General features: G+C 37.8%; 1 protein-coding gene across 1 annotated transcript in view; it reads left to right on the forward strand.

Moving 5' to 3' along the window:
* Window positions 1-26,336, forward strand: part of Sec6 (Exocyst complex component Sec6) — a 347,920-nt gene that overhangs the window by 80,455 nt on the left and 241,129 nt on the right. Inside the window, exons 6-8 of the mRNA XM_090388448.1 lie at window positions 10,763-10,844; window positions 17,470-17,732; window positions 23,466-23,571. Of these exons, the coding sequence (XP_090244574.1) occupies window positions 10,763-10,844; window positions 17,470-17,732; window positions 23,466-23,571 (451 nt within the window). The remainder of the gene's footprint in view (window positions 1-10,762; window positions 10,845-17,469; window positions 17,733-23,465; window positions 23,572-26,336) is intronic.

Genomic DNA, 26,336 nt, shown 5'->3' on the forward strand with positions numbered 1-26,336 from the left:
TCATTTTTCTCTTTCTTGTTGATTCCCTTCTATTTCTGACTCCCCCCCCCCCTCTCTCTCTCTCTCTCAGGGGTAATTAAAATTTTTTTTTTTTTTTTTTGGCTGGTGCGACAAAAGCCTTAGGCTTCCTTGCACCATATGGCTAATTATAATAATCCACTATGATGCATGAGTATGTCGCACCAGCCGCAACTGCCTTTAAAAATTATCTCTATTTTGAGGGACTTGGCAATTTCTCCAGTTTTCAATAGCATGGCTTGTCGAGTGATGGGTAATCCTTTTGCGCATGTCTCCATTACAAAATGTATCACAGCTTCATCAACTTGTGGAAATCTTCCTTTCTTAGGCCCTGTAAAGCATTTTTTTGTTGCTTTGCACGAAAATATGGAATTGAAATCATTTCTTCAATGACAAATATTTACTTCACTAATGTCAAAATGTCGACCCGCAGGTCTATTTCCATGTTCTTCATACACAATCACTTTTCATTTCAATGCGGTTTCGTATTGAAACGAAACGTGGTGCAATCTTTTTGACATTTTAATGTGCAATAAGGGATCAAAATTAACGAAATACAGTAACTGCACTTCTTACGTACTTTCGAAGATACAAACAAAACTTCCTAGTTTTTGCTGAGTGAGCTCCACTATAATGAAATAACAGTGGCGTGAAATATTTTGAAACATTGACATAATGAAATAATGTCAATGTTTTGAAATCACATTTCGAAAGCACGTGAAATCACCCACACCACTTTATTCTCCAATGGAATTGGAGAATGCAATAACAGTCAAACTTGGAGGCAGGGTTTCCACTTAAAAACAAAACATGTGGTGCTGTGCAAAGCGTGGGAAAATATGGAAAAACACTGCAATTGTAAGATGCCATTGATTCTAAGATGCACCCCGTTTTTAGAGACATTTATAGGGGAAGAAAAGTGCATTTTAGAATCAAAGAAATATAGTATTACTGCCACCCAGATGGTGTTTTGATTTCAAATTCTTAATGAATAGCATTAGCATTAGTAGAGGCATATGATGCAAGAAAGAAAGCTTATACAGCATCAGTCAAAAAAAAAAAAAAAAAAAACCCTTCCCATTTCACTCATCCATCCATTCATTCATTCCAAGTGTTTGTTTAGTTCTGCCTTGAATTTATTTAAGCTGTCAACTTCTATGACAGATGGAAGTTTGTTCCAGCAATCAACCACACACTAGCTGAAGACAAATTTCCACACATCTATTCTACAACTGTCTTTCCTCAATTTAAATTTATGTCCCCTCAAACAATTAATCTGGGCAAGAGGAAGAATCCCATCATCATTGAGCTTGCTCAAACCATTCAAGGCCTTATACACCTCAATCAGATCACCTCACAAGTGTCTAGTCACCAAACACTGTAATTTGCAAATCTTAAGCCTTACTTCTTATGAGCAACCCTTTCTTCCCTTCACTAATCTTGTTGCCCTTCTCTGTACTTGTTCCAGCAACTCTACATCCTTCCTGAAATGAGGCCTCCAGACCTGTATACAGTATTCAAGGTGTGGCCTGACCATTGCCTTATCCATGCTAGAAAAATTCCTGTGTATCATTGACAAGACATCATGAGCTACTCTTACAGACTGTCCGCACTGCTCAGAAAACTTCATATCTGACTGCACGATGACCTCCAGGTCCTTTTCATTGTCTACCACCTTGAGTGTAGTACCACACAGTTGATATATTACTCTGGGTTTACTGCTACCCATATGCAGCACTTTACATTTGTCAATGTTAAACTTCAGTTGCCACCTCTCAGCCCATCTGCTCAATGTTTCTAGATCCTCTTTCAGTAGCATACTGTCATAATTGTCATTAACAACCCTGCCAACCTTTGTATCGTCTGCAAACTTAGACATTAAGCCTGATATATGGTACCTTCATCAATATCATTAATAATTCCAGAAAACAACAATGGATCCAACATTGAACTGTGGGGGCCTTTTCTAATAACATTAGTCCACGAAGAGCAATGTCCATTGATTACCACTCTCTGTCTTCTTCCACTCAACAATCCCTTTATCCTTAGCAGCATTTTACCCTTAATGCCATACTGCTCCAGTTTGTACAGTAGTCTTCCATGTGCAACAGTATCAAAAACTTTCCCAAGATTCTCTTTTTGTATCTAGTTCCTTTGTGACCACCTCATTCTATCCAATAAAATTTGTCAGACAAGACTTCCCCTTAACAAACCCATGCTTTGTCCAAACTATAACCGAAGTGTTGTCTGATGGTAGTTACCTCTTTGAGTAAATCCTACATCAGCACACTGTGATCACTGCCACCTAGTGGTTCCTTTATCTGCTGATTCTTAATGAGTGAAGAATCACTATTCATAATTAATCAAATCAAGAGTATTACTCCCTCTGGTTGCCTCCCGAACATGCTGCTGTTGAAATCAATCATCCAATAAATCCACAAAAGCCTTGCTACTGTGCGAATGACCAACACACAAGTTCCACTCAATATCTGGGAAATTAAAATCCCCCATTATAAGACAAACTGATTTACTGGCCCACTCTATTTCTCTGTACAGCTGTTCATTATACTCATCAGAGTCATTAGGCCTATAGCACACTCCTGCTCTCAATTTTGCTTTCCCAGTGCTTATGTCACACCAAGCTGACTCAACACTGTATTGTTCATTCATGTTAACTGGATGCACCTCCTTACATTTTGTGTTTCTTAACTAATAGAATAACCCCTCCTCCCTTCCTATCCTGTGTATCCTTTCTGTACACGTTGTACTCCCCAAATTCTGCATTCCTTATATCTGTGTAACACCGCATCTTTGATGTCACAACATCTGCTTTTGATGTTTTTACCAGCACCTCAAATTTATTTTCTACACTCCTAGCATTGGTTTACACGCAAGTATACATGCACCTGTTCTTATTCTTTGCTACCCTAACACAGCCCATATATTTACTTGTTTTGCAATGACTCCTAGCAGTCTCTGAAATCCCCATCACCTTGTTTTCCAGGCTGCTGCTCATTCCAGTAAAAGCAGTGAAAGAATTACTTTCACCTCTGCCAGCGGCTACTCTTAATCTATTAGTCCGTGTATCCCTCCCCCCCCCCAGGCTGCAGTTTTTCGACCCATCTAATACTGCCTCGATAGCATCAGCAAATATTCTTGCACCCTTTCTATTTAAGTGTATCCCCTCCCTGTAGAAGCAGTCTCTCCTGTTAACAAGGACAGACCAGGCTGAGAAAAATTCTATCCCAGAATATGGTGGACTATGGCCGTAGTTACCGACGCACCTAATAAATCCACAAACAAACAAACAAACAATTTTAATGAATGAAGAATTGTTGCTAATAATCAAATCAAGAGTATTGTTTCCTCTGGCTGCTTTTCTAACATACTGCTCTAGAAAACAGTCATCCAATAAATCCACAAAAATCATGCTAGAGTGTGAGTGACCAACCCACAATTCTAGTCAATATCTGGAAAGTTAAAATCTTCCATTATAAGATATTCGGATTTACTGGCCCACTCTATTACTCTCTTTAGCTGTTATACTCATCAGATTCATGAGGCCTATAACATGCTCCTACTCCCATTTTTGTTTTCCCACTGCTTATGTCACACCTAACTGAGTCAACATTTTTGATTAACAGCCTGATCCCACTCCCTTTCTATCCTGTCTATCCTTTCCGTACACATTGTACTCCCCATATTCAAATTCTGCATCTCTTATGTCTAAGTGGCATCACGTCTGTGGTATCCCCACAATGTCTGCATTGATAACTTAATCAGATAATGTCAAATTACATCAAATTTATTTATTTACAATGCTGCTTGCATTAGTTTACATTCAAGTATACATGCACATGTTCTTACTCTTTGTTACCATAACATATCCTGTGTAATTAGTAGTTACATGGTGATCGACAGCAGGGCTCTAAATATCTTACACCTTGCTTTCCAGGCTGCTGCATGTTCCAATAGAATCAGTGTAAGAATTAATTTCACCTCTGTCTTCAGGCAAAGTAGTCTGCAAATCCCCCCCCCCCAAGCTATCCATTTTCTGACCTACCTAGAACTGACTTAGAAGCTACTAGTCTTTTTATACCAAAAAAGAGATATTGTTCAAGGCCTAAGACCTAAGTGGTGTCAGATGAACTGAAAAAACATGACAGAAAAGAAAAATACATGGAGTACATATACATAAATTATCAGGTAAGACATTCCTGCAGTGAAGATAAACTAGTCTGCAATCAAGTCACAAAGGAGGTTAGGCAAGTTAAGGCAGATTACAAGAAATCTCTTGCAAGGATTGCAAAGACTTCTTTATTTAGCATTAGCATTAGTAGACACATATGATGCAAGAAAGCAAGCTTATGCAGCATCAGTCAAAAAAAAAAAAAAAACTTCCATTTCACTCCTCCATTCGTTCCAAATGCATTTCCAGCTCAGCCTTAATTTTATTTAGGCTATTAGCTTCCACAATGAAAGATGGAAGCCTGTTCCACCAATCAACTACTCACTGGCTAAAGGCAAATTTCTGCACATCTATTCTACAACTATCTTTCTTCAATTTGAAACTGTCCCCCCTCAGGTTCTAAGTGTAAGCAAGAGGAAGAATCCCATCAGCATTTAGCTTGCTCGACCCATTCAAGGTCTTATACACCTCAATCAGATCACCTCACAGGTGCCTACTCTCCATGTGCTGCAATTTGCAGAACTTAAGCCTTTCTTGGTAAGAGCACCCCTTTGTTCCCCTCACTAATCTTGTTGCCCTTCTTTGTACTCGTTCTAGCAACTCTACATCCTTCCTAAAATAAGGCCTCCAGATCTGTACACAGTACTCTAGGTGTGGCCTGACCATTGTCTTGTATAAAGGATAATCACCTCTCTGTCCCTGCTAGCAAACGTCCTATATATCATCAATACGACTCCATGCCCTGGCACCCGTCTGCACTGCTCAGCGAACTTCATATTTGACTGCACAATTATCCCAGATTTTTTTTCACTTTCCATTTCCCCGAGTGTAGTATCACAGAGTTGGTACATTTCTCTTTGGTTATCGCTACCCATATGCAGTACTTTGCATTTGTCAATGTTAAACTTCAGTTGCCACTTCTCAGCCTATTTTCCCAATTTATCTAGATCCAGTTGGAGTAGCATACCATCGTTAACAACCCTGCCAACCTTTGTATCATCTGCAAACTTGGACATTAAACCTGATATACCTTCATCAGTATCATTGATAAATATACAAAACAACAATGGGCCCAACACTGAACTCTGGAGAACTCCACTAACAATATTTGTCCATGAAGAGCAGTGTCCATTCATTCCTTTATCAATGGACACTGCTCTTCATCCCTTTATCCATTGTAGCAACTTACCTTTAATGCCATACCTCTCCAATTTGTACAGCAGTCTTCCATGTGCAACAGTATCAAAAGCGTTCCTGAAATCCAAGTATATGACATCAAAATTATTTTTAGCATCCAGTTCCTTTGTGACCACATCATAGTATCCAATCAAATTGGTCAGACAAGACCTCCCTTAACAAACCCATGCTGTGTCTTAACTATTACTGCAGTCTTGTCTAGATGATCCTGCAATGCTTCTTTAACCAGTGATTCCATTATTTTCCCCAGAACACAAGTTAAACTAACGGGTCTGTAGTTATTTGTGTCCTTTTGAACTCCCTTTGTGAGACTCCTCTGAGTCCAAGGAAGCTCTCATAATTATGGCTAAGGGAATGCTTACTTCCTTTGCTGCCTCCTTTAATATAACTGGATAGATCCCGTCCATCCCATGTGCCTTCCATATGTTTAACTTCAACAATTTCTCCTCCACTTTGCTCTGTGTTATTACAAAATTACCTAGCTCCCTGTTAGCGTTTGATAAACTTCTGACACTCCCCTCATTGAATAACTCCTCGTGTGAATGTAGATGCAAAATACTCATTCAGTTTATCAGCTACCTGAGCATGGTCATCAATAACTCATCTATGTTAAGTGGTCCAATCTGATTCATCCCTTTCCTTCTAGGGTTTACATAAGTAAAGAACTCTTTGCTGTTTTTCTTCGCATCCTTTGCCAAAGATTTCTCGTAATCTGCCTTCGTCTGCCTAACCTCCTTCGTGATTTGATTACATACTAATTTATACCTGCCATAGGCTTCTGTGTCACCTGATACTTTATATTCATCCCATACATTCTTCTTCACTGCCCTGAGCCTCATTAATTCATCAGACATCCATTTAGGCCTAAACCTTGAACAGTATTTCTTAGTTGAAATGAAAAGCCAGTAACCTCCAAAATTAAGTCTCTGAAGTCTTCCTTCAGGGACTTTTAGAATTTAGAATTTAACGTTGGTAACATCATCAGTTGATCCCACTGTACAGAATTTAAAAACTGTCTGAGACCACTGTAGTCACCTTTATGAAAGCAAAACCCTTTTCCTTTAACCTTGATGGTAGTTACATCTTTAAGTAAATCCCACATCAGTACATTGTGATCACTGTTACCCAGTGGTTCCTTTATCTGCAAATTCTTAATGCATGAATAATCACTGCTGATAATCCTTCTGGTTGCTTCTCAAATGTTGCAGTAGAAAACAGTCGCCCAATAAATCCACAGAAGTCTTACTAGTTTGCGAGTGACCAACCCACAAGTTCCAATCAATATCTGGAAAGTTAAAATCCCCCATTATAACACATTCTAATTTACTGGCCCACTCTATTTCTCTGCACAATTGCTCATTATACTTATCAGATTGATTAGGCTTATAACACACACCTCCTCTCATTTTTCTTTTTCCAGTGCTTATTTCACACCAAACAGACTCAACACTGCATTGTCCACCAACATCAATTGGCTGCACTTCCTTAGATTTTATGTGTTTCTTAAATAACAGCACAACCCCTCCTCCCTTCCTGTTCTGTTTGTCCTTCCTATACACATTGTACTCCCCAAACTCCAATTCTGCACTGCTTATATCTGTGTGCCACTACGTCTATGATATCCCAGCAATATCTGCCTTTGATGTCTTGACTAGCACTTCAAGCTCATCAAATTTATTAACTATACTCCTATAGTATTGGCATATATGCAGATATACATGCACTTGTTCCTACTCTTAGTTACCCTAACAGAGCCCATGTATTTACTTGTTCTACTATGACTCCCAACAGTCCTGGAAATCTCCATTTCCTTGCTTTCCAGGCTGCTGCTCATTCTAATAGAAGCAGTGCAAGAATCACTTTTGCCTCTGCCTGCGGCCACTGTTAACCTTTTAGTTTGTGTATCTCCCCCAAGCTAGCAGTTTTCCGACCCACCTAACACTTCCTCGATAGCATCAGCAAATATTCTTGCACTCTTTCTCTTTAAGTGTACCCCATCCATGCAGAAGCAGTCTCTCCAGTCAACAAACACAGATGCTGAAAAAAATTCTACTCCTTGAGCCTTGCACAATCTCTCCAAGGCCGAATTGATTGACAAGGCTCTTATCATATACTCCCTCCTATTGTGTCTGGGCAGAATTGCAGACACTTTCAAATTCAAACCTAACTCATGACTTTTTTTCAACATTGACCTGTACCTGTTGAATAAATCTGCAGATCTCTTACTCCTTATGTCATTGGTTCCAACGTGTACAACAACATCACCTTTTGTGCCCTTAAAAGATGAGATCTGCTCTACAACATCATCAACTTTTGCTCCTGGCAGACATACCCTGTTCCTGTTCCACCTATCCTTCTTCCATAGTGTATTCCCCATCTCCCTGATAATAGAGTCACCAACAATAACTAGTTCCTTTGGGACCAGCGCATTCTGCCTTGGAGATTGCTTCTGTTTTGCCTGATGCACAGGAGTGAGCTCTGTCGTTGAACTGAGCAGCTGAGAGCTTGATGGGCCCCTCTTATTAACTTCTTCGAGGGCATTTACCCTACACCTCAAGCTCTCATAGACGCCCACCAGAACCTTATGTAAACACTAGGAGGAAGGGGATGAATTTCATTGGTCTGGTAGATATGAATGGTTTAACCGGTGATGATCTTGCTCAGGTTGGTGGAAAACTGAATAGATATTTTGCTTCTGGACATGAGGAATTGTTTAGGGATGGTGATGCCAATGTGTATCAAATTCTAATGGAGAGCAAAATGATTTTGTGATAACTGAGAGGAAAGAGGAAGAGACGTTGTCGAAGCTGAATTAAATAAGGCTCCTCAAGTGGATGGGATTTATCCAGTTGTATAAAAGAAGTAAGCAAACCTTTATCCATAATTATAAGAGCATGCATTGTTTGATTCAGGGGTGGCTCTGTAGACTGGATTGTGTTAATGTGCATTGGAGATGTGCATATATTCCATTTCACAAATTGGGATCAGAGGATGAAGTGAGTAATTAAGGACTTGTTACATTGATTTCTGTTCAAAAGAAAATAAGGGTCATTGTTAGAAGAAGTAATTCAGGACCATCTGGACATGAATATTGTTATACTGCAGTCATAGCATTGATTTTTTAAGAGCCATCGTTGTCTGATCATTCTGATTGGATACTGACACAGTAACAAAGGAACCTGATGCCAAAGATAATTTTGACATTTATTTAGATTTTAGAAAAGCTTTTAACACTGGTCTATATAAAAGACTATTGTACAATTTGAAGCAGCGTGGCATTTGAAGGTCAAGCTAATGCTGTGAATAATGCTGAACTAGACAAACATTTGGATTGACAATCCATTCACTCCAAATGTTTGTCTAGTTCAGCCTTAATTTTATTTAAGCTATTAACTTCCACAACAACAGATGGAAGTCTGTTCCAGCAATCAACTACCCGCTGGCTAAAGGCAAACTTCCGCACATCTATTCTGCAACTACCTTTCCTCAATTTGAATATATGCCCCCCAGATTCTTAATATGAGCAAGCAGAAGTATCACGTCAGCATTGAGCCTGCTCAAACCATTCAAGGCCTTATACACCTCAGTCAGATCACCTTGCAGGTGCCTAGTCTCCAGATGCTGCAACTTGCAGAACCTAAGCCTTTCTTCATAAGAGCATCCCCTTTAGTTTGCAAAATACAGTCTGGAGACTAGGCACCTGCGAGGTGATCTGACTGAAGTGTATAAGGCCTTGAATGGTTTGAGCATGCTCAATGCTGATGGGATTCTTCATCTTGCCCAGATTAATTGCCTGAGGGGACATAAATTCAAATTGAGGAAACATAGTTGTAGAATAGATGTGCAGAAGTTTGCCTTAAGCCAGTGGGTAGTTGATTGCTGGAACAAACTTCCATCTGTTGTTGTAGAAGTTTTTTTTTTTCCAGCTTAAATAAATTCAAGGCAGAATTAGACAAACAATTTGGAACGAATGAATGGGTGAAATGGGTAGGGGTTTTTTTTTTTTTTTTTTTTGGCTGTGCTGTATAAGCTTGCTTTCTTGCATCATATGCCCCTGCTAATGCTAATTGTTCATATTATACTTATTTTCACATTGTTTTTCTAAGAATTTTATTATCATTTTTGCTGTCATTTAGCTTGTAACGTACTCCTACGTTTTTTTTCCTTTACTGTCTAGCGATTTTGTGCCACACTGATTCAGTTTACACTTGTGCTTTATCTGTTTCTGGAAATGATTTGGTTGCCTTCAGGCATCATTTGTTAAGAAGCCTACATTCACACCTCTGTTCCTTCTTGTCTCTTGTGTATGTCACCATATTTCTTAGCCCCACATCATTGTTACAATACAATGTTAGGGGCCTGACCTTTATAAGGCAATGGTCGGGCCACACCTTGAGTACTGTATACAGGTCTGGAGGCCTCATTTTAAGAATAATGTAGAGCTGTTGGAACAAGTACAGAGAAGGGCAACAAGATTAGTGAACAGAACAAAGGGTTGCTTTTATGAAGAAAGGCTTAAGTTTTGCAAATTACAGTGTCTGGAGACTAGGCACCTGCGAGGTGATCTGATTGAGGTGTATAAAGCCTTCAATTGTTTGAGCATGCTCAATGCTGATGGGATTCTTCCTCTTGCTCAGAATAATTGCCTGAGAGAGCATAAATTCAAATTGAGGAAAGACAGTTGTAGGATAGATGTGCAGAAGTTTGCCTTTAGCCAGCGGTGGTTGATTGCTGGAATAAACTTCCATCTGTCGTTGTAGAAGTTGATAGCTTAAATAGATTCAAGGTAGAATTTGACAAACATTTGGAGCAAGGGGATGTGTGAAATAAGTGGTTTTTTTTTTTTTTTTTTTTTTTGGCTGATGCTATATAAGCTTGCTTTCTTGCATCATGTGCCCATGCTAATTCTAAAAGATAAAATTCATTTTTGGTGCATTTTTGATACTGAGTAATACAAGACAGTGAATTTTCTTGCTGTCCATGATTATTCTTTTAAATTAAATAAATTTATATTTGTATTTTGGGTGGCCAAGGCCAGCTTCACTTTAACTGTTTATTGCTGCTGATCTACCAGCATAACCACTAATAATGGGCCATGCATTTTTATGGCTTGATCTCATAATGTGGAAATTTGCATTCACAATACAGACCAATGGATTTAGCTGTAACATTCTTTGATAAGATAAAAACTGTTCTTATTTCTGTTATTCATTTTGCTCTAAAATCAAAATTTAACTGCTATATTGTACATCTTTTCAGTGTGCTAAGACTAGATGAGAGACAATATCTTTTTCAAAAATTAAATTAATTCTGTAATTATATATTTTAAACCTTCAAAAAATTTTCACTCTGTTATAGCCTCGCAGACTTGGAACGGGCTCGAGATGATCTTTTGTTTGAAATGCATAAGTTACCCAAACAAAGCCCTACCGACAGAAATGTAAGTGAAATCTGCTATTTTAATTAAGTCAGATGTAATTTTGTATAAATGAACACACACACACACACACACACACACACACACACACACACACACACACACACACACACACACACACACACACACACATAGCTAGAAATATTATTAGATTTTTTCCACAGGCAGTCCTCCTGCATTATTTGTTATTAACTTTTGAATACCATTTCATTGAGTCACTTTAAATGATATAATGAAATGTTAATAATTATTTTTATTTTTTTAACAGTAGACTAGATCGTATGAAGTTTACAGAGAAATTTTTTTTTTTTTTTTGTTTGGCCTATGCAGAATAAGTTCACTTTCTTGCATCATTATCTCATTTTGCATTATTATCCCTTGCATCATTATTGCATTATCCCACACCAAACGGAGGTATGTTGCCCATCTGTGTACCAGGCAATACTAGGTGGTAGATGACTCTCATCAACTGGTGCAATACCACCACTATTTGATGCAATAGTGATGAAACCAACTGGTGCAATACCATCACTTTTTTTATTGGAGGCTCGAAGTAGTGGAACCCATGTTTAGTCTCCACATTTAGCTCTGGCAAATGCCCCTCCCCATCTCTTCCATTATGAAGTATGATTGATGTCTTTTGAGGTTATGGTGAGATCCAGTCTTCCTTACATTTTGAGGATACAGCTCTAAAACAGTGTTCGCAAGCTGGTCACTGGATAGTCCACGAGACTGAATCTATTCGTAACTCTATAGGAGACTTCCCGATCAGCTAGCATATAATCTTGCTGCCTCTACCCTGCCAGATACTGATTGGAGGGAGTCTGAGTAGTGTGTATGCAAGAGGCATTGTTTAGGCCACATTATGTCAAGGAGCTGGGTATATCCTTACCATATGTATGCCATATCCAAAAATTTAATTACTTCATACAGCATATCCTTGCCACCTTTCCTTACTTCTGAATAGTAATAGTGTTTTCCCTATAAGACAAGGAAGCTACAAAAAAAAAAAAAAAAAAAAACCCCAACCAAGTATATAAGAAAACACAAATTATATGCTTCCCTCCTCACACAGGTAAGTATCCAGTTTACCTTTGAATTTATTCAAACTGTCAGCCTCAAGTACCTGCAAGGGCAACTTGTTCCAGCTATCAATGACTTGCTGGCGAAAAGAAAACTTCTTACAATCTATTCGAAACCTCAAGCCCTGTAATTTGAATTTATGACCCCTAATTCTGGAATTCTCTTAGAATAGTGAGAATTACAGCATTCATTTTACTAATCCCTCTCAGCCTCAATCAGGTCACCTCTGAGTTGCCTGATTGCCAAACTGTGCAGCCCACATAATTAGTCTTGTCTCATATGGTCATCCTTCTGCCGATATCACCATTTGAGTTGCCCATCTTTGGTCTCTTTCAAGAAGCTCAATGTCTTTTTATTCAGATGAAGTCTCCATATTCGAACACATTATTTCAAATGTGGCTGCCTTATACAGTGGGATTTTGACCTCTCTATCTCTACAGGATAGCATTTGATAAGTCATTGATAGGACACCATAGGCTTTCCTAGCTGCCTGTTTACACTGTTCAGAAAATTTCATATCTGCCCGTATTGTAACTCCCAGATCCCTTTCTTCCTCTGCCTTTTTTAATTCAACCCCACAAAGTATATAATTTTTTTGTGAGTTACTCCCCAAGTGTAAGACCTTGCATTTTGTAGCATTAAAACGTAGTTGCCACTTCTCTGACCATCTCTGAAGACTGCACAAGTCATTCCTGAAGGAGTGCTGCTTGGTACTGATAATTGACAACTCTGCTAATCTTTGTCATTTTTCTGCAAATTTTGACATCATTCCTTCTATCTCTTCATCAATGTCATTTACGAAAATGAGAAACAGCAGTGGTCCAAGAACCTGCAGTGACCCAACAATCCATCTTAGCACTATTAATTACCAGTAATCCCAATCTGTTCAAGCTTATACAGTAACCTCTTGTGAGGGACTGAGTCAAATGCTGAATACACCATGAATTGTCAAAATAACAGAATAAACTTATCTGCAAAAAGACCTAAACCTCCCAAACACTTCCACCTTCATTTCTAAAATATACGTGGTCTCAGTTTAAATCTCAATGAAATCTCAATGATGTTCATTTCCACTTAGGGTCTGCCAAACCCCCATGTACTTTTTCTGACAGAATCCCAGTTATCGGCCGATTCAACACTGCTCATCTCAGTTGCCTGAATTATTTGATGTATGATTCCTTTAGCTTCAAAGGTGGTACTTGTACATATGTTTGTTCTGATATTCCCTGTCAGAAACTTAGTAATTTGAAAAATCCTCTTTTCGATCTTCTCTGGCTAAAAATCTCTCTACCACATTCTGTCATTCATCTCTTGCTTCTATCATTCTCCCAACTTCACTAATCACTTGGAACTCCTTGAAAGTTGAATTTCTCCAGTCCAACTTTCTTAAAGGTGAGGTAATTTTTCTTGGTGATTTTAATGTTCATAACTCCAGCCCGCTTCCATTTTCTGGTCACATGGACACAGCTGGTCAAGAGGCTTTTGCCGTTACTAATGACCTCGCACAGATTGTTCATTTACCTACCAGAATACCTGATAATCCTAACCATGCAGCCAACATGTGTGACCTTTTTCTCACAAACAATCCATTTAAGTGGAGGAGATTGGTCCTCTAGGCACTTCAGATCACAACTTGGTGATGGTCTCTTCTCCAGTGGACCCTTTCTCCATGCCCATTCTCAACCTTGTATTGTTTGGCAAAATGGGATGATCTGTGAGTTTTCTTTTCTTCCTTTCCTTGGTCGGATTACTGTTTCAAATCTTCCAATATCAGTGTTGTTCAGATTGTTTCAGTGAAATTATTCCTGTAGGGATGGAATCCCTTATTCCACACTCCACCTTAAAATCTCATCCTTTATCTAAACCTTGGTTTTCCAATAAATATACTAAGGCAGTTCAAGAGAAAAACATTGCATATCGTAATAGGCAAATCTCCAGGTTCATTTTCTGCCTACACCAAACCTTGCAATAATTGTAAAGCAATTATTAATCAGTCCAAACTAGATTTCAAACAGGCTAAGAGTTTTCACTTGCATCTGGTCCAAATGGTAGTTGCAACTTTTGTACATTTCTGTTGCTGCCTCTGTCAAAACCAGATGGTTATAATGCCACTTCAGCCAAAGATAAAGCTGACCTGCTAGTATCCTATTTTTCTTCCAACTCCTGTATTGATGATATTGGTAAACTACCTTGTTAACAGGAGAGACTGCTTCTACAGGGATGGGATACACTTAAATAGAAAGGGCGCAAGAATATTTACTGATGCTATTGAGGCAGTGTTAGGTGGGTTGGAAAACTGCTAGCTTGGGGGGGATTCACAGACTAAAAGGTTAAAAGTAGCCGCAGGCAGAGGGAAAGCGATTCTTGCACAACTTCTATTAGAATAAGTAGCGACCTGGAGCGAGTGGTGCTGGGAATTTCAGGGACATTTGGCAGTCATCGTGAAACAGGTGGGTATATGGGATATGTTAGGGTAACTAAGAATAAGAATAGGTGCATGTATACCGATGCTAGAAGTATAGTAAATAAATTTGATGAATTTGAAGTGCTGGTCAAGACATCAAAGGCGGATATTGTTGGGATAGCAGAGACCTGGTGTCACACAGATATAAGGAATGCAGAACTGAAATTTGGGGAGTACAATGTGTACAGAAAGGATAGGCAGGATAGGAAGGGAGGAGGTGTTATGCTGTTAATTAAGAAAAACATAAAATCAAAAGAAGTGTATCCAGTTGATATAGATGAACGGTGCACTGTTGAGTCAGTTTGGTGTGACATAAGCACTGCGAAAGCAAAAATAAGAGTAGGAGTGTGTTATAGGCCTAATGACTCGAATGAGTACAATGAACAATTGTACAGTAAATAGAGTGGGCTAGTAAATCAGAATGTCTTATAATGGGGGATTTTAACTTCCCAGATATTGACTGGAACTTGTGGGTTGGTCACTTGCACACCAGTAAGACCTTTGTGGATTTATTGGATGATTGTTTTCTGCAGCAGCATGTTCGAGAGACAACCAGAGAGGGTAATTCTCTTGATCTGGTTATCAGCAGTGATCATTTGTGTATTAAAAATTTGCAGATAAAGGAACCACTAGGTGGCAGTGATCACAGTGTACTGATGTGGGATTTACTTAAAGATATAATTACCATCAGGGGTAAAGGAAAGGGTTTTTACTTCTGTAAAGGTGAATACAGTGGTCTCCGACAGTTTTGAAATTCTATACAGTGGGATCAACTGACGATATTACCAACAGTAAATTCTAAGTGGGAAGCATTCAAGGAATTAATAGTGGAAGCTACTAAAAGTTTCATACCTATTAAGAAATATTGTTCAAGGTTTAGGCCTAAATGGTTGTCAAATGAACTAATGAGACTCTTAACAGAGAAGAAAAATGCATGGGATGCATATAAATTATCAAGCGACTCAGAAGCCTATGGCAGATATAAGTTAATCTGTAATCAGGTCACAAAGGAGGTTCGGCAGGCGAAGGCAGATTACGAGAAATCCTTGGCAAACGATGCTAAGAAAAACAGCAAGGATTTCTTTACTTATATAAACTCTAAAAGGAAGGGGATGAATCTGATTGGTTCACTTGATATCGATGGTTCGACTGTTGATGATCCTGCTCAGATAGCAAACAAACTGAATGAGTATTTTGCATCTACATTCACACATGAGGAGTTATTAAGGTTTGAAAATGGCAGAAGGTTATCAAATTGTAGCAGGGTGCTTAATGATCTTGTAATAACTGAGAGCAAAGTGGAAGAGAAATTGTTGAAGTTAAACGTAAGAAAAGCTCCTGGGGTGGATGGGATCTATCCAGTTATATTAAAGGAGGCGGCAAAGCAACTAAGCAAACCCTTAGCCATAATTATGAGAGCATCCTTGGACTCAGGGGAGGTTCTCACGGACTGGAGATGTGCAAATGTATCCCCAACTCACAAAGGGGGATCGAAGGCTGACACGAGTAATTACAGACCAATTAGTTTAACTTCTGTTCCGGGTAAAATAATGGAGTCACTGGTTAAAGATGCATTGCAGGATCATCCAGACAAGACTGCAGCAATAATTCAGACACAGCATGGGTTTGTTAAGGGAAAGTCTTGTCTGACAAATTTGATAGGATATTATGATGTGGTTACAAAGGAACTGGATGCAAGGAATAATTTTGATATCATATACTTGGATTTCAGGAAAGCTTTTGACACTGTTGCGCATGGAAGACTATTGTACAAATTGGAGCAGAATGGTATTAAGGTAAGTTGCTACAATGGATAAAAGATGGTTGAGTAGGAGAAGACAGAGGGTGGTAATCAATGGGTGCTGTTCTTCGTGGACTAATGTTATTAGTGGACTCCCACAGAGTTCCGTGTTGGGTCCGCTGTTGTTTTGTATATTTATCAATGATATTGATGAAGGTATATCAGGCTTAGTGTCGAAGTTTGCAGATGATACAAAGGTTGGCAGGGTTGTTAATGACAGTAATGGCAGTGTGCTACTGCAACAGGATCTAGATAATTTGGGCAGATGGGTTAAGAAGTGGCAACTGAAGTTTAACCTTGACAAATGCAAAGTACTGCATATGGGTAGAAGTAACCCCAGAGAAACGTACCAACTGTGTGGTACTACACTTAAGGTGGTAGAAAATGAAAAAGACCTGGGAGTAATTGTGCAGTCAGATATGAAGTTCTCTGAGCATTGTAGACAGGCTGCCAGGGCAGGTCATGGGGTTTTGTCAATGATATATAGGAATTTTTCTAGCAGGGAAAAGGAGGTGATTATCCCTCTGTATAAGGCAATGGTCAGGCCACGCCTTGAGTACTGCGTACAGGTCTGGAGGCCTCATTTTAGGAAGGATGTAGATTTACTTGAGTGTGTACAGAGAAGGGCAACAAGATTGGTGAGGGGAACGAAGGGATCCTCTTACCAAGAGAGGCTTAAATTCTGCAAATTGCAGTGGCTGGAGACTAGGCACCTGCGCGGTGATCTGATTGAGGTATATAAGGCCTTGAATGGGTTGAGCACGCTGAATTCTGATGGGATCCTTCCACTTGTTCAGATTACGAACCTAAGGGGGCATAAATACAAATTAAGAAAAGACAGATGTAGAATAGATGTGCGGAAATTTGCCTTTAGCCAGCGGGTGGTTAATTACTGGAACAAACTTCCATTTGTCGTTGTGGAAGTTGATAGGTTGAATAAATTTAAGGAGGAACTGGACAGGCATTTGGAGGGAATGGTGTGATTTTTTTTTTTTTTTTTTTTGGCTGATGCTGCATAAGCTCATACATTTGCTTTCTTGCATCACATGCCACTACTACTACTACTAGTTCATCACCAATTTAGATTAATTTATTTGACATTTCCCATCTAGAATTTATTTTTTTGTTCAAATTTTTGACACTAAAACCTATTAAACATTATTAATATTAAATCAGACTCTCCCTTTTAAAATAAAGAAAATTTTATTCACTTAATGTAGTTTTTAATTGGTAAACTTTGAGATAAACATTCACTAAATATATTTTTATTCTTAATATAGATGCTGAAGCATTATTTTTTAGAAGTGGAAAAGCTTTCAGAAGTGCTGGGAAAACAGTTATGGCTAGTTCTAACTCGTACGTTAAATTCCGTTCGTAAGGAGCCTCAAGTTATTGTTACAGCTCTGAGGATTATTGAAAGAGAGGAGCATGCTGACTCTGTTGCTTTGGAAAAACAATCTAGGACAGGATTTTTACCACCAGGAAGACCAAAGGAATGGAAAAAGAAAGCATTTGATGTTTTAAGAAAAGCTGTTTTAGAAAGGTGTGTTGTTTTGTCCCAATTGATAGGGTTTCAATTTTTGTTAAAACTATAACAAAAAATTTTATTATTATAAAATATATTTATTTCAAAAACAAAACTATTTAGTTTTTTTTGCATTTTGTGGAAACTTAATAGATAGACTTCTTAGAAGCATGATCATTCATTTAGCATTAGTAGAGGCATACGATGCAAAAAAGCAAGCTTATGCAGCATCAGCCAAAAAAAAAAAAAAAACCCCTCCCATTCATTTCAAATGCCTGTCCCGCTCAGCCTTAAATTTATTTAGGCTATCAACTTCCACGACAAAAGATGGACGTCTGTTCCACCAAACAGCTACCCACTGGCTAAAGGCAAATTTCCACACATCTATTCTATAACTGTCTTTCCTCAATTTTAATCTATGCCCCCTCAAGTTTTTAACCTGAGCAAGAGCAAGAATCCCATCAGCATTCAGATTGCTCATCCCATTCAAGGCCTTATACACCTCAATCAGATCACCTCACCGGTGCCTACTTTCCAGGCACTGCAATTTGCAGAACTTAAGCTTTTCTTGGTAAGAGCACCCTTTTGTTCCCCTCACCAATCTTGTTGCCCTTCTTTGTACTCGTTCTAGCAACTCTACATCTCTCCTAAAATGAGGCCTCCAGACCTGTACACAGTATCTAGGTGTGGCCTGACCATTGCCTTGTATAACGTAATCACCTCCCTGTCCCTGCCAGCAAAATTCCTATATATCATTGACAAGACTCCATGATCTGCCCTGGCAGCCCATCTGCACTGCTCAGCAAACTTCATATTTGACTGAACAATTAACCCCAGGTATTTTTCACTTTCACTTGGATTATTGCTACCCATATACAGTACTTTACATTTGTTAATGTTAAACTTCAGTTGCCACTTCTCAGCCCATTTGCCCTACTTTATCTAGATCCATTTGGAGTAGCATACTGTCTTTACTGTCGTTAACCACCCTGCCAACCTTTGTATTATCTGCAGACTTGAACATTAAACCTGATATACCTTCATCAATATCATTGATAAATATACAAAACAACAATGGGCCCAACACCGAACCCTGGGAACTCCACTAATAACATTTGACCATGAAGAGCAGTGTCCATCCTCTGTCGTCGCCCACTCAACCATCCCTTTATCCATTATAGCAACTTATCCTTAATGCCATACCTCTCCAATTTGTACAGCAGTCTTCCATGTGCAACAGTATCAAAAGTTTCCTGAAATCCAAGTATATGATATCAAAATTATTTTTGGCATTCAGTTCCTTTGTGACCACATCATAGTATCCAATCAAATTGGTCAGACAAGACCTCCCTTTAACAAACCCATGCTGATAATAAAATCATTTATTATCATATTTATTATCAGTAATGATAATAAAATTTATTATAATTTCTGATAATAAATAAAATTACTAAATAAAAGAGACAGAGATATATATACCCAGGGCTGCTAGCAGCCCTGATTATGAAGATTTAAGCAGAGAATGTGGTTAATTCTAAATGATTATTTAGTCATTTTGAATCAACTAGTAGTAGAGAAGAAAAAATGCATAGGATTGTAAATTATCGAGGACACACATAAAACTGCAGTAAGTATAAACTGGTCTGCAATAAAATCACTAAGGTGTTAGGAAAGTTATGCCAGATTATAAGAAGCCTTTTGTCAAAATTGTTCTAGTAGTTAATTTCTTTTTTGTCTAAAAGCAAAGTGTCCTATTTACATCTAGTCTGAAATTATTTTTATTTGATTATCCTTTAAATTAAGTTTCTCTCTAAGATCACCGTACATATGCCTCATTTTCAGAATTTTTGCAGTTACATGATTAGAGTTTCTCCTTTTAGGAATATTCCTGTGCACCATAAATAATTTCATTGTTATGCTTTGTACCATTCCATCAGGACTACATTCTTTCTAAAATATTACTCGAGATGGGGACTAACTATTCTTTTAAATATAAGCGACTAAATACCCTATTTTTATTCTGTATATTCTAAAAAGAATGATATATAGAATATGTAGAATATGATATATTCTGTCATGTGTAGTCTGGATGGACCAAGTGGCAGGAAATATCTGGTGGTTTGAAAGACAAGAAGATGCCAACTAAACTGAAATCAAAAATTTACAAACAGGTGGTAAGGCCATGTATGTTATATGGCTTGGAGTGCTGGGCTGCCAGAAGAAAAGAAGGATGGGCTTTAATGTCAGCAGAAATGAGAATGCTAAGGTTGAGTTTGGGACTAAACCTGAGAGATAGAAGGTGGAATGAAAATGTGAGACAGGTGAAAGCTGCACCCATCAACTTGAAGTTTAGGGAAAACAGACTTAGATGGTGGGGGTATGTCAGCGCCACGAGTTTACCCGCATTACCAAGCATGTTCTTAGCTGCCAAGTTCCAAGTCAAAGGAGGAGAGGCAGGCCGAAAATGACAATCAAGAGCAGAGTGCAGCAAGATGTGCAGGAACTAGGGCTCACTCCAACTGACTTTGCCAACCATATTACTTGGAAGCGTTCCATCCATGTCACTGACCCCTATCCAGGACAAACAGCACAGATAAAGTGAGTATATATTCTATATATATCAGTAACAGAAACCCATGATGTTCTGATAGCTTCTCTGTACTGCTGAAAAAATTATGTCAATTTGTAACATTATCTCTTAATGTTTATATCTTCCTTACTATACTATATTATACTATACATCATATCAGTGTTAAACTTAGTTACTAACAACATCATTACACCCACTGCATACCTCCCTGGCATGCAGCCCTGTTTGCCCCCCCCCAATTGAATAGGAATAGCAAGTTGAGGTGTCCGGAGATGCAGTGCAGAGAGAATGGAATTGAATAAGTGAAAAGAATGTAGTAGTAGTAGTAGTGGCATGTGATGCAAGAAAGCAAATGTATGAGCTTATGCAGCATCAGCCAGAAAAAAAAAAATCACACCATTCCCTCCAAATGCCTGTCCAGTTCCTCCTTAAATTTATTCAACCTATCAACTGCTACAACAACAGATGGAAGTTTGTTCCAGCAATTAACCACCTGTTGGCTAAAGGCAAATTTCTGCACATCTATTCTACATCTGGCTTTTCTTAATTTGAATTTATGCCGCCTTAGGTTCGTAATCTGAACAAGTGGAAGGATCCCATCAGAATTCAGTGTGCTCAACCCATTCAAGGCCATATACACCTCAATCAGATCACCGCGCAGGTGCCTAGTCTCCAGCCACTGCAATTTGCAGAACTTAAGCCTCTCTTGATAAGAGGATCCCTTCATTCCCATCACCAATCTTGTTGCCCTTCTCTGTACACGCTCAAGTAAATCTACATCCTTCCTAAAATGAAGCCTCCAGACCTGTATGCAGTACTCAAGGCGTGGCCTGACCATTGTCTTATACAGAGGGATAATCACCTCCTTTTCCCTGCTAGCAAAATTCCTATATATCATTGACAAAACCCCATGACCTGCCCTGGCAGCCTGTCTGCATTGCTCAGAAAACTTCATATCTGCCTGCACAATTACTCCCAGGTCTTTTTCATTTTCTACCACCTTAAGTGTAGTACCACACAGTTGGTATGTTTCTCTGGGGTTACTTCTACCCATATGCAGTACTTTGCATTTGTCAAGGTTAAACTTCAGTTGCCACTTCTTAGCCCATCTGCCCAAATTATCTAGATCCTGTTGCAGTAGCACACTGCCATTACTGTCATTAACAACCCTGCCAACCTTTGTATCATCTGCAAACTTCGACACTAAGCCTGATATACCTTCATCAATATCATTGATAAATATACAAAACAACAGTGGACCCAACACCGAACCCTGTGGGACTCCACTAATAACATTAGTCCAAGAAGAGCAGCACCCATTGATTACCACCCTCTGTCTTCTTGCACTTAACCATCCTTTTATCCATTGTAGCATCTTACCCTTAATACCATTCTGCTCCAATTTGTACAATAGTCTTCCATGCGCAACAGTGTCAAAAGCTTTCCTGAAATCCAAGTATATGATATCAAAATTATTCCTTGCATCCAGTTCCTTTGTAACCACATCATAATATCCTATCAAATTTGTCAGACAAGACTTTCTTTTAACAAACCCATGCTGTGTCTGAATTATTGCTGCAGTCTTGTCTAGATGATCCTGCAATGCATCTTTAACCAGCAACTCCATTATTTTACCCGGAACAGAAGTTAAACTAACTGGTCTGTAATTACTCGTGTCACCCTTCGATCCCCCTTTGTGAATTGGGGATACATTTGTTTAAAGATGCATTGCAGGATCATCTAGACAAGATCGCAGCAGTAATTCAGACACAGCATGGGTTTGTTAAGGGAAAGTCTTATCTGACAAATTTGATTGGCTACTTTTTTTATTTTTTATTGTATGATGTGAGCAATACACAAAGGAACCAGTTTTTTCCTGCTTCCTTTGTGTATCGTGGCTGTGAGGTCCAACCGGAGAGTATGGTACCATTGTAATATCCAAGCCTGAGGCGGGATTCGAACCCACGACCTTTGGGTTGCCAGGTAGGCACTTTACCCACCCGGCTAGTCTGGTCGGCAGATTGGATACTATGATGTGGTAACAAAGGAACTGGATGCAAAAAATAATTTTGATATCATATACTTGGATTTCAGGAAAGCTTTTTACACTGTTGCACATGGAAGACTACTTTAAAAAAAAGTAAGAGATTACCTCAATTTTTTATTTGTTTAATTAATTAAAAAATTGTTTAATTAAAAAATCGTGGAAGTTATTGAGCCCTGTAGCTCTGAATTTTTTACTAATGGAAGACTACTGTACAAATTGGAGCAGAATGGTATTAAGGGTAAGTTGCTACAATGGATAAAAGGGTGGTTGAGTGGGAGAAGATAGAGGGTGGTAATCAGTGGGCACTGCTCTTCGTGGACTAATATTATTAGTGGAGTTCCACAGGGTTTGGTGTTGGGCCCACTGTTGTTTTGTATATTTATCAATGATATTGATGAAGCTATATCAGGCTTAGTGTCCAAGTTTGCAGATGATACAAAGGTTGGCAGATTTGTTAATGACAGTAATGGCAGTGTGCTACTGCAACAGCATCTAGATAATTTGGGCAGATGGGCTAAGAAGTGGCAACTGAAGTTTACCATTGACAAATGCAAAGTACTGCATATGGGTAGAAGTAACCCCAGAGGAACGTACCAACTGTGTGGTACTACACTTAAGGTGGTAGAAAATGAAAAAGACGTGGGAGTAATTGTGCAGTCAGATATGAAGTTTTCTGAGCAATGCAGACAGGCTGCAAGAGCAGGTCATGGTGTTTTGGACTGCTAATGGACTATGTTTAATTTTGTCAATGTTATAAAATTGGGAAAATATACAGTAAAACACCATGATAAAGAAAAGCACATGTGTCTTATTAATTACTTAAAAATTATATATATATATATATATATATATATGTATACATACACATACACTATATGCATTTTACTGATTACTTAACTAAATAAGCTATGAAGCCTATATTAAGCTACTTACTGTGCATCACAAGTTATGAAAGTTATGAATAGTGAATATCTAACTTCTTCAAGCTCTGTCTATGAAGCATAGTAGTGCAAGATCAGCTTGGTAGTCTTTATAACTGAGTATACTCTTAACACCAGATTATGTGAAAATTTAGTTAAAGAATATATGTAAAAAGAATTTTTACACCTTACAGAATTGAAGGAAATCAATTAGAAGAAAGGGCTAAAGATAAGATGTGGTTAGTTCGTCACTTGGAAATCACAAGGCAGTTGGTCATTGAAGATCTTAAAATTGTGAAGGTACAAAAAATCATTGTTATATTTATATTTTATTATTTAACATAACAGCTAGGAGTATTTGGGCATTTCGTTTGGATTCAAAGAGTAAGGTTTTGTTTAAAAAAGAGTATTTAATAGCAGTTTATTTGTACTTGCTGTTGTTACACATTAGAGATAATATTCATGTTTCTAATAGAAAGTTATTTCTATATATTTTCATTGTATAATTATGTTTACCCCCCCCCCCATCCACACACACCTTAAGTGTAACCACATAAATATGAAACACAACACAAATATGAAACACCACCTGCTAAGATTAAATTACTGGTAAAAACAACATATATGAAGAGATCAACTAATTCTAAACTTTGCACAAAGCTGAATACATTTTGAATGGCTGGAACGTTTCCTTATGCAATGTTACAGTTTGCACTTATCTGTTTCAATGAAAGCTTTTTACTCGTTATCACAAACTATGGGTAATAAAAACATGCCAAATATCTAAGGATGAAAAAAATTGCAAGATGAATCATTAATATTCCAAAACTTGGGGGCATGATAGAAGCAATAACTGCTAGTGAAGTAAAATTTATTAAATAACTGGTAAAAGTTCCCAAATGGGAAACTTTATCAGTTATTATTAAATTTTACTTCAATCAAACCTAGTTAAATGAGTGAGATGTGAAACTATGAGAAAAATTACTGATAGGAATTATATTAAAATAAGATTATATGAGCAAAATGTAAAGCTAGGTGAAGAATTAATATGGATTAAGAAATGCCTACTGTCAGACAGTGATAATAAGGCCAATAATATGAGAATTTGATATTATATATGAGATGTGATCAAAAAGTTCATGGGCTGACAAACCTTGAAATTGTGGTATTATAGTGAGTTGTGACTTGTTACAACATGTTTGGTGCTTTCTTAGACTTAGTAACACATGGATCATGCATTTAACTACAGTCAGTCTAAATTAGCATGTGTTGAATAGAAGGTGTTTTATGTGTTTTGTGGCATTTTACAAGGAGTGATTTTATTGAGTAACGAATTTGCATCAAATTTTGTTTCAAATTAGGGAAAAGTATAACAGAAACCCAGACATGAAACTCTTAACTCCATTCAGTCATTTTGATGTTGGGAATTTGCATTGTAATTCTTGAAATATTTTATGCATTAATTTTGTATATCTAATAATGGGCATTACTTCAAATAGGCCTCTTGGGTTAGGAATGTTCTGACTCATAATAATTGCAATGCAACACACCAACCATCTATGACTGAAACTTTATTAAAATAATAATAATATAAGACTGGATCAAATTTTGTAAAAATAAAGTATACAAATAAAATACACTGATTGTACAATAAAAGCGATTAAAATAAAATATGAAATTATGCCATACGGAATTAAAAATGATAAAAACAACTGTATCTTTCAGAGGCGACCATCTCCTTTATCAACGGTAAGACTTAACTGTCACAGTATATCCTTAAACAACTGCATAATCATGGCTCGCAGCACGTGTTATTGTAGGAGCATGGGCATTATCCTCCACATGTGCATGGAAACTGGAAATGGCTTGTGAGCATGCCAGGCGGAACTGTTCATCCCATGGAGGATAATGCCCATGCTTCCATGATAACACATGCTGTGAGCCGTGATCCTGCAGTTATTTAAGGATATGCCGTGGTAAGTCTTTGGTAAGTCTTACTGTTGATAAAGGAGGCGGTAGCCTCTGAAAGCTATGGCTGTTTTTATCATTTTTAATTCCGTATAGTGTAATTTCATATTTTATTTTATTTTCATCTATCATTTTATCAGTTTTATTGTACAGTCAGTGTATTTATTTTATTTGTATACTTCTATTTTTACAAAATTTGATTTGGTCTTATGTTATTATTATTTTAATAAAGTTTCAGTTATAGATGTTGTTATGGGGGTTTGATGGTGCATAAGTTGCTATGGCTATAATGCACCTTTTCAGTTATAGACGGTTGTATATTGCATTGTAGTTATTATGAGTAATGGGCATTATATTTGTACATTTGATATAGCTTCAAAGAGTTGTAATTCTAGGTAGTGTATGTAGAGATATATATATATATATATATATATATATATATATATATATATATACTTTTTTTTTCTTTTCAAGTGGTAATATGTATCTACTTGCCTTATAATAAGTATGAAAAAATCTCTCTCACTCTGATTAATTTTAATATACAGTAGCATTTTCAGTGGTTTATGAATTATATTTATATAATTGATGCTGCAAGAATTAGTCAGAGTTCTGCAGAGGGATTTTATTATTATTATTATTATTATTATTATTTTGTGGTTTACTCAGCATAATTCAGTTATCAGTTGTTCAGAAAGAGGCCAGTATGTCCTAGTAGTAGGAGTATATAACTGAAATACCCTGCTACTATAATGTGCTAACCCCTGCCTTTTTTGTAGATAGTGGGGGACCTCAGATAGTATAAATACTAGGAGCAATCATAAGTATTTACCCTCACACAGAAATATTTGAGTTAGGGATTTGAAACATGGCTGGCAATTTCATCCTACTCTATGTAGCTATATAGAGCTACATATTTTTCCTATCCATGGATAAGCTCTTTCACGCCCCTTAAATAGAACTTCTCACTTTGAGTGGGAAATCAGGCTTCTTCTTCATTAACTAGTTTCTCATCAGTCTGAAATCTGCAGCCCTGTAATGGTTTCTTCATTTTAGGAAAGTGGAAGGAGTCCGAAGGTGAGAAGTCAGGGGAACAA

The sequence above is a fragment of the Mastigoproctus giganteus genome, chromosome 14 (genome assembly GCF_048544385.1).
Source record: "Mastigoproctus giganteus isolate SK-2022 chromosome 14, ASM4854438v1, whole genome shotgun sequence".
Taxonomy (NCBI): domain Eukaryota; kingdom Metazoa; phylum Arthropoda; class Arachnida; order Uropygi; family Thelyphonidae; genus Mastigoproctus; species Mastigoproctus giganteus.